This window comes from Capsicum annuum, chromosome 12 (assembly GCF_002878395.1).
Source record: "Capsicum annuum cultivar UCD-10X-F1 chromosome 12, UCD10Xv1.1, whole genome shotgun sequence".
Taxonomy (NCBI): Eukaryota; Viridiplantae; Streptophyta; class Magnoliopsida; order Solanales; family Solanaceae; genus Capsicum; species Capsicum annuum.
The window spans coordinates 72,371,443-72,381,764 of NC_061122.1; the positions used below are offsets into that span (position 1 = coordinate 72,371,443).

Sequence of the window (10,322 nt, forward strand, 5' to 3'; positions counted from 1 at the left end):
TTTTATTGTAATGTCTTAATGTAGAGTTGTTGCATATAGACTAATTTTTTTATTATTGTTTATTTTTGTTTTAGGAATTGAGTTATGTTATAAAGGAAATTCCAAGCATCCTCTTAGATTTGTAAGTTTATGCAATTTAAGATTTAAGGATGAAATTGAAGAAGTTGTCGGGCAAGAAGTGTTACACTTATTTGAGAAGACTATTTTTCGGATGTGATCTCAGCATACCTATTTCTAATTATATTAGAGAAATAACAAAATGTATTCTTATGCTCGAGATCGAGCAACCAAATCAAGAAGAGATACATGTTTTTGTCAAAGACCAGATCCTTAGATTTTCCATCAATGAATTTGCTTTGATTACTTGCTTAAACTATTTTGATAACATTGATGATTTCAAATATGAAGATTCTTCTCCGAGTAGGCTTATGAAAAGGTATTTTCCACAATCAACCAATGGTGTAGATAAGGAGTCATTGGTGGAACGTTTTCTAAAGGAAAATTTTGAAAACAAAGAGGATGCCCTCCAGATGGCAATCCTGTATTTCATACACACTTTTATCTACTCACAGCTGAATACTTCTCCCGTGCCATTTTTTGATTTCAAAATGATTGAAGATGAAAAATATCAATTCTTTCCTTGGGGTAAAGTGTCTTTCTCCAGGTTGATGGCCTTATTTAGGCAAGAATTTTCAATGGAGAAGCAACATTATAGGTTAGGTGGTATCCTACAGGTTCTTAATATGTGGATGTTTGAAATTTGTTCAAATGTTGAACTCAAAGTTGTTGTTAAGGAGGGAAATAACATACCTCGCATATTGAATTGGAAGGTTGTTACAGTCCGGCCTAAGCTTAATCAGTTTATGACCGAAATCTTTAGCAACTTACTATAATGATTGAACTTTTTTCATACATTGCATTATAGTATTTGTAGTTTTAATCATAATAATATTTAATGAATAATATTTTTGTACATAGTATTCATATGCCAACATTGTTCCTATTGCGAACGAGTTTGAAAAACTTGATTTGGCGCACACTAGTTTTGCATCAAAACAGCATGGTACATCTTCAATGCCATCGTCATCTAAAAATCAAGATCAGAGGAGGTACAGAGTCAATGTACCCCAAGTTACCGAAGATCATGATAGTTTTGATGACTTCAGTTCTACCCTTCCACAATTTTTGATGAGGCAGTCGATACATGTATCTCGTACAGTATCTGAACCTATGACAAAGACTAGAAAAGATGTTCTGATAGGAAGAAGATCAGATTGTAAAAAATAAATGCAGTTGCGAGATGCAAAAAAAACAGACAACAGGTATTTCCTTATCAACATATTTTACATTTTTCTCATAATGAAAACGTTTTTATATCGTGTTATTTTTCGTGCTTAACAAATATTGGCGAAACAAGAAGATATGAAAGAAAAGAGTAAAGTTGATGTTGATTCAACATCCACATTAAACAGGAAAGACCTTGTGGTTAAAGCGGACCTACATTTGTTAGAGTCCGAAATAAAGGCGTACATGAAGACATACGTAAGGATCTACAATTTATTGCTGTATAAATTTATTAATTGTATGCATTTTAACTAATCAACTTGCATATTTACTAGATTGACCAAAAATTCAAAGATTTAGAGCGTCTGATGAACGCTAGATTCACTGAAGTTTTGAATTCATTGGAGCAGAAAAATGAGACTGTGAAGCAGGTAAGATGCATTAAACCAACAAACATTTATTAACGAGTATATTGAATTTATTCATGCGGCTCATCCTTCAATTTTTGAAAAAAATTACAAAACAAAGCTCGAAAGAGGCTACACATTCAGATGATGTTGCTGATTTTGAATGACATACTAATCTCGTCAGTTCACATTGTGTCTAAAAAAAATAGAGTAAATGGAGGTGCCCATTAGTACATATTTACTATTTGAATTATCTTATAAAAAAATATTTATATGTATAAATATGTACTTACTTCTCAAAGGTAGTAATTAACTAATTATATTATATTGATTTTTTTTATTCCCTGATAAAAAATCTGCAGGAAACTATTGTAAAATAGAGCCGGCAAGAATGTGATCCTTCAAATGCCGTTGTTAATGATGCAGGACCTACGCGTACTGACAGTGTAGTGAAAGAAACTGACAAACCAGTTGAAATGGAGGATGATAAAGCCAACCAAGCACCATCATTTCCCAAGAAGGTGAACAACATGAAAAGGTAATAAACATTCATTATGTGTTTTCTAATTAACATGATTATTTTTGTATGCTTGAAATGATAAATGTAAACTAAGTCATATATGTAATCAACATTTACATATCTTGTACAATTTAGTTAATTTAGTAGTATGAATCTAATTAACTAAAAAAAAATGAACACAGTTATGTTATTAATATTTCAGATTAAAAATAAAGTTTACATACAAGTTAAAATACAACTGAGATACAAGTTAAAATACAGCTCAAATACAAGTTAAAATAAAGTTCAGATATAAGTTAATACAAAATTTATATACAAGTTAAGTTAAGTTTAGATACATGTCAAACTAAAGTCTAAGGACAAGTTAAATTAAAGTTGAAAAACAAGTTAAAATAAAGTTTAGGTACAAGTTAAAATAAACTTCAGATACAAGTTACTACTTATTGATAAAGTTTAAAAAAATGGACTTTGTTTATAATAAATTTGTTAAGGTTCAAATCATTTTCAGGATGTTGGAATTGAGAAGCAGAGTGACATAACTGTTGAAGAAATTCAGACGCTTGAAAGTATTATTCTAGGTTGAGAACATGATTTGGCATTGACGATTTACAAGCCTCCACCAACAACTCCAGCAGAGTATGAGATTAGTGACACCGCGATTTTGTCTGCCTTTTCTACGCCACAAAAGAATGTGTCGGCTAATAAAAATGTACCTGCACCACGCTCAAGAAAGCCATCAAAGATTTATCATTTCCCTTTTTTTTTATCCATTTTGGATCAGGTTCTAAAGGAAAGAAAAAGTTGGCTTCTAAAGAGCGAAAAAAAATTCCATTCGAAGATTATCACATTACTGAGGATTCACCTACTGTAGAGATGGAAATATTTGAAGAATGGATTCATGATTGCATCTACAAGCAATACACGAAAAATTAAGCAACACATCTTATTCTAAATTCACCAGTAATATACAACTTACTATTTATTTATTTTTTCAAATCAACTGTACTTTTATGTTACAGGAAATATAATGATGATCACTACAAGGTTAATTGTTCAATACTTGGATTTCATCAACTAGATTTCTTAGTTGCTTTTCCAAAATTCAAGAACTGGTTTTACTTGATGTATCAACAGCACAAGTGTTGGAATGATGAGGTATTACCTTTATTTTTTCTTAAAACTTTGTTTAAGGAGATTTAGTTTTCTTATTGTGTGATTTCTATGATGAAGTATTAAAGTCTATTACCTGAGTTACATTGACTGCACAAGTTATAATAATTGTTTAAGTTAAACATCGTGCTAACGAAACTTGTTTATGTAATATTTGCATCTTTACTGTTAGTAAAGATAATTGAAATTTTTAGCCAAAAGTACTTTGTATTTGATACTTAATGACAAAAATTGTTTCATTCTATATGAATATATATGTTGTTCATTTGTTGATCGTACAGTTACCAGTGTTTATAAAGTTATTACATTAGATACATAATCAATAATTTGTATCTAATTACTACTTATTACAATTGATTGCTATAATATACCACTTTATTACAATTTGAACAACATCTGGATGTTATTATGTACTACTTGAGGAAGAAGTACAAGAACACGAATTTTTCAATCAGTAGATACACTACCACAGATTATTTTTTTAAAGTGTACATCGATAAGGCATATGTGAATTACTACAATTTAGACGTTGCTAAGGATCTTACAACTCAAGATGCATCTTTCAAAACTGATGAGGTTGCTGATATGGAGAAGTCACTGATTAACATCATCAAAGGATTGAGTATGTGCGCAGTTCAGCCTTGGCATATGGTTAATAAGGTATTTGTCCCAATTAACTATGATGGCACCTTTCACTGGGTATTGGCAGTCGTTACTTTAAAGGATCGATGCATTCGTGTGTATGATTCAATGGCCTCTTCACGAAAAACAAAACAAATATGTGAGATTGAAAAGTTAGCTATAATGATTCCAATTTACCTTCAGTACGGTAAGTTTTTTTAGCACAAGGTACCCACTGACTGGACTGCACTGAAATCATACGAGAAAAAGTCCAAACGAGATCCATTTCAAGTGGAATTGTATCTGAGATAGCACAACAAGATAGTGGAAGCTTGTATGTGTTACATTACCTTTTTGTTTTCTTTCATTACCCTACTCATGTATATTGATGTTTTTAACTTAATTATTTTTTGGAATGTAGGGATTGTGGTGTATTTATGGTTGTTTATGCCGAGTATCTGAGTGAGGGATTAGGCATTTCATATTCGGGTATTGATGCTCAATACTATCATTTGAGATATGCTTTTCTTTTGTGCAAATATGGGTTTAAAAAGTAGAGAACGGATACTTTAGTGAGAATGACGATCCACTAAGGCCAAGGTGCAAGTTCGCACAAAAAAACAGACAGTTTTTCCATATTAAGTATTTATGTATTTGTTTGCTTGTTGGATATTACAAAACTAGGAAGTTGATAGAAACATTAATGATTTTTTGATGATGTTGGTAATGTTAGGTACTGATACATTGTGTTTTTTTTAATGATTAAATAGTTTTATTTTGTTATCCATTATAATGCAATGCTAAAGCATTTCATATATATTTATGTATCGAACTACGTAGTTCTAGCACTTTATAAAGACATAGTATTAGAAAAATATTTTATAACATTTTACAATCATATGTATCTAATATAATGAAACATAAATTAGAAAATATTGGTATTAACCTTCACAATATTACATTATTTAGTATCTGCAGCAGTTTTTTGTTCCAACTAATACTTGTTGTCTCTAAAATGCATAACAAATTATAGCAAAACTTAATGGTACTGTATCAAAAAACTAATGACATTATAATATAGAAGTGAAAATTTAATGTTGTATCTATAAAATTAACTGAGAAACATCTTATTAAATGATATGTATCTAGTAAAAAAAATACATATTTTACTATATAATAAATGTAAATAACAAAACATTACATCATTATGTTTCTATAGACATTTTTATTTACTCAGAATACATGTTTGCCTTCAACCTGACTAACACATTATATTAAAACTTAGAGTCTCACATGATATAATTATATTTTATAATAATTACAAATTGTGCAAACTTGTATCTACAAATTTATGAAAGATACATCATCTAAAAGTATAAATCTTTACAATCTTTTACTACAGTATAACAACTACAATAACATTATCAGTTCAATAGTATCTTAATTTCTTTTTTAGTACTACAATCGCGTGTTCACATGTTATTTCGTCCAATTGGAATCTACCACAAGAGCAAGTCCTCCTATCAAGACATACTATGTACTTCCTTCCGTCATCATAAACAAAATATACATATGTTGATGACGCACTAAACTATAAGATTAGTCATAATATATTTACACATAGATACATATTGTTCTTTTTTAGAATATTTTGTTTAAATTCAATAAAAAAATTGATTAGGTTATTGTAACATTTTCCAAAACAACATTTTTAAAACAACTAGTATCCTGTATTATGAATCAAATATTCTATAATATGTAAAACAAATCAAAACATCAAAACCAACCTTAAGCCTTGTAGATTTTGAAGTATTTAGCTGAAGAATTCCTTCAAATCTACTGCCAAGTGACGTGTTTGCATACGATGCTCTTTTTCTGTTCTTGCAATTCCACTTTCTAAATAATTTCCTAGCCTGCTCCAAAAATTCTATTATCGGCAACTCACGTGCTAGCTTTAATTTACCATTTATGCACTCCATTATATTTAAAGTCATCATTCTACCACGATTAACAAGTGCATACACGCATGCCCACTTTTCAAATCCATCATCCTCAAGATAAGACTTTACCCTCTTATCAATCCTCCCAACTTGATTTCAAAAAAACCCAAACTCATCTTTACAGTAAGCCTTGGCCATAGCATAGTAAATATCGCTAAGTCTATCTTTACTCTTCCTGAAGTTTGTGCAAACATTCTTCCACAAGTGCCAAATGCATGCGAGGTGCGGCACATTTGGATATACAACACTTACAACCTTTATTATGCTTTCATGACGGTCGGATACAACACACATACTATCGCGCTCTCCAAAATCAATTTTGAAGTTCTCAAAAAACCAAGTCCACGAATTATCATTTTCACTATCAACAACACCATACGCAATCGGCAGAATGCATCCTACAATTTTGATGATATAAAAAATTAATTAATTAGATACAAGTAAACAATTTCTCAAACTAAAAAAATAATTTAACAAAAATTATGATCTTAATTACATCACAAAAATAAATATACATACAAATAAATATAAATTACCTGCTCCATCAAGAGTGCTTGCAGAAACAAATGTGCCTTTATATGCTCCACTCAAATGCGCACCATCAACCACAACTTCAGGCCTGCAATACTCGAATCCACTCTTCAAAGGTTGCAATGCAACAAACAAATACATAAATTTATTATCCTCGAATTTATGAATTCTAATATGTGAACTTGGATATACAGAATTTAACATGTATACATATCGAGCCATTTGTCGATAACCATATGCAGGTTTTCCCCTTAACATCTTAATCGTACGTTCTTTAGCCCTCCAAGCCTTCTGATAGTTAATGTCTACACCAAAAGTATTTTTAATAGCTTCGATTATATCATTTGGGGTGTGTATTCTCTTATAATTGACAAGTTTTAGTGCAGCAAAACCACTAACAAACCCAACTGTAGCTTGAAGTTGAGTAAAAACATGGTCTTTCAACGGGCATGTGTGAACATCTTGGAAAAATCTAACTTTAAATAGTTCTATACCCCGACGACATGATGCTTTAAAGATCCAAACACAATCCTCCAAACGGAATTGTAGGACATAGCTGAATCAATGAAAATAAAAGTTCAAATTATTTTTCTTAATAAATATAGAAAAAACAGATTTCCATATTCATTAACAATATTAACTACTTGTATAACATGTATGTAGAAATTTTACAACATGTATCAATGACATTAATATATATCTAGGACATTTCTGATATATATGTGAAAATAAAACACATTGAGAAACATAATTAAACATAACTTCATAAACTGAGATGCAAGATAAGCAAAATGTATCATTTTCAAACAAAATGTATCTCGACATGAAACTTGCTCAACATATATCTAGAAAATTTACAACATGTATCTAGGACATTTATATGTATCTACAACATTTCTTATAACACACAACAAGAAATATAATTAATCATAACTTCATAAAATGAGATACAAGATTAGCAAAATGTATCATTTTCATAACAAAATGTATCTCGACGTTAATAACATAAAAAAATAAAAAATAATCTGTAAAATAATCATCAACCAAACATTGAATACAAATTTAAATTAACGTACACAAAATTACCAACACCTACTACAAAAAAAACATAACATACCTTTTCTTGTCCGATCTTTTGGCATAGTAATTAAAGGAATGCTCAATTGCAAATCGCGCTATAACCAAAATGAGAGTACACTTGTCCTTGTATATTTGTCAAACCATAATATCACTATGCTTGCAATCAGTAATGATCTTGTTCCCTTTGCTATCCAACAAAGGCATAGGAGAAATAGAATTAGATTTATAACTAATTATTTCTTCAACTATTTCAGATGAACTTTCCAAACACATTACAGCACCAATTTTTTAATCAAGAGTATTTCACTAGCAGACTTATCTAACGTAGTGATGATAAGAGGATATGTTTCAAATTCATGCTCTATTTTTTTTAATTTCAACATACAGCTTCACACTCATTTCGTTACAAATGAACAACGGACTAGCATTTACTTCAACAATGTAACGAGCTTTAATTTTTTTCCTTGTTTCATCGATTTTCAGTTCTCCCGCAATTGTAGAAATCAATTTTTTGTAAGTAACATGTTCACTGACCACAATTCCATCACTCTTATAACCAACATACTCGATTTCGTTAATTCAAACATCGGAATGACGTAACAGCACCAAAATAATCATATCAACAAACAAAATTAACAAATCAAATAAAAAAATTGGCGTGTTTAATCTGAACAAGAATAAAGAATTTTTTTAATTTCAAAAATATATTAAAACAATGTTTACGTTTTAACGAAGTGGAGTAATAAATGGATTCCCATTAATTGTGGGATTTGATTTTGTTTTTAACCTTAATTTGTTAACTTAAATGCTGATTTAATGCAAAGTTATCTATTGCATTCCTTAAAACGTGCTGATTTAGTTAATTAGTACATGTATCAGTAGTATGTATCTAATGTGATTAACTTGTATCATCAAAAGTCAAATGTTGGGATTTTAGAAGATTTTGAAAAAAGTTGGGATTTTTAGTAATTAATAGTAAACATGTTGTTATATATGTAATTTTTACTTAAATTAATTTAGAAGCCCAAATAATGTGAGAAAGAAAAACATTTAAAGCAACCCACTCTTTTGAATATTTTTACAATCTTGGCCCAAATTAAGGCTTGATCCATCAAAGCCCACCTTTTCTTTCCCCTCTTCCACCTCAGCAACACATGGATGTCATGTTTGTACCACGTGAGGTGCCAAATGGTCATGGCATACACCAAACACATGCCTGCCACACTCTTTCACATCCATGCACGCACTCAACACCTCCTTCGCCACGTGCCAATCCCAGATTAGCTGGTCAACATCCACCTTAAAACCCTAAAATCTCATTTACCATGATGAGCCTATTATGCCCTCACTTACCCATATAAAATATCCATAATACCCTCAATACCCAAAAAAAAGTGGCCTGAATCTTCTCACTTATTCAATACTCTGCATCTCGGGCCTTTATGCCAAAAAGACTCTTTATCCAAACTATTTTGTCAAATACCCACAAGTTTTAAATCCTTTGCCAAATATCCACTTAATTCCACCTCACCACCAACTTTTCCAACTTAACAATTTCATCCCCAACCTTTATAATAATTCACTTTAACCTAATACTTCCAACTTAATAATAAATTCACCCACAAGTTTCTAATAATACACTTTGACCCACTCCATCATCCACCACTATATATATAAAAATAATATCTAGGTTTCCAAAAATATTAAAAAAATAATTCCAAAAGCTAAAAATAGAAAGTGGTTATTTTTTCCACCAAAAAGTTTCAATTTTGGCCATTTTTCCGGTGTTATTTTTCGACGATCAGTTGTAAATTAGTCCACAAACATCATAAGTTTGTCCATTGCATCCATTGTTACCCCATTTGTTTCCGGTCTTCTCAAAGACACTTTCCACCATTGTTAAAAAGCTTTAAATCACTCACATTACTCAAAATCACTTTAGAAAGTGCATTACAGCAGGTCAGGCGACCCCAAGTTTATTTCTTTATTCCATAAACCCAACAATCATTGATTACAAGCAATATTTGCAATTTCAAGTATTTGTATGGAAATCTGTGCAGTCATCAACCCATCTTCGTCAGTCATCGACCGTGCATACAACACGACATAGACCATAAGCATAATCTACCATCAATCAAAGCTTAATTCTAGGATTTCTATTACAGAATTTGTTCTAATTTCTGGTGATTTTATGGGAGAATGGGTGGAGACTTTGAAATGTTGGAAATGGAGATCATTTACCAAGGTGACAATTCCCATTCTTGTTCACCACAACAGTTCGTATGACAAATTTGTTGCAAGCGTAATACAAAGCGGGGATCTAGATTACGCGCTGAGCGACGTAGTGATTAGTTATGTAATGCATTCGAGGGAAAAGGTGAATTCTATGATCATAAATAGTGATGTACATGTGCTGACGTAAATAATGGATGCTGATGCAGATGGCTTTAGGTAAATTTTGAGGATAAATATGGTTGAGAGGTCCTTTGAAGGATCGCTGAATTCATCAGCACCCCACCGTGGCGCCTGGCAATCGATGATGATTTGATCGATGATGATTACGAGAACGATGTCGATGATACAATTAATATGGAAGATTATTCTATGCATATGGAAGACATTTCATCGGACTCGTGAGAAGATGAAGAAGACCATAAAACAGAATCACAAGCAGGACACTTCTTCACTAATGGAACCAATTTCTGTTGT

At 31.1% G+C, this 10,322-nt stretch overlaps 1 protein-coding gene across 1 annotated transcript; it reads right to left on the reverse strand.

The window, feature by feature from the left end:
• Positions 1-6,098: 6,098 nt before the first annotated feature.
• Positions 6,099-8,852, reverse strand: LOC124889624. The gene is made up of 4 exons (XM_047401594.1): positions 8,787-8,852; positions 7,999-8,162; positions 6,539-7,089; positions 6,099-6,400 (listed from the first exon to the last, which is right to left on the reverse strand). The coding sequence occupies exons 1-4, from the start codon at positions 8,850-8,852 to the stop codon at positions 6,099-6,101; spliced, it is 1,083 nt and encodes a 360-aa protein (XP_047257550.1).
• Positions 8,853-10,322: the final 1,470 nt, after the last annotated feature.

What these genes read in the sequence shown, in the direction of transcription:
- LOC124889624 (XM_047401594.1), bottom strand. Translation starts at nt 8,852, where the DNA reads ATGGATGTGAAAGAGTGTGGCAGGCATGTGTTTGGTGTATGCCATGAC. An exon ending in ACCATTTGGCACCTCACGTG is followed by an intron (nt 8,163 to 8,786) that starts GTACAAACATGA and finishes GTTGGTTATAAG; the next exon opens with AGTGATGGAATTGTGGTCAG. An exon ending in AACGAAATGAGTGTGAAGCT is followed by an intron (nt 7,090 to 7,998) that starts GTATGTTGAAAT and finishes TCATTGATTCAG; the next exon opens with CTATGTCCTACAATTCCGTT.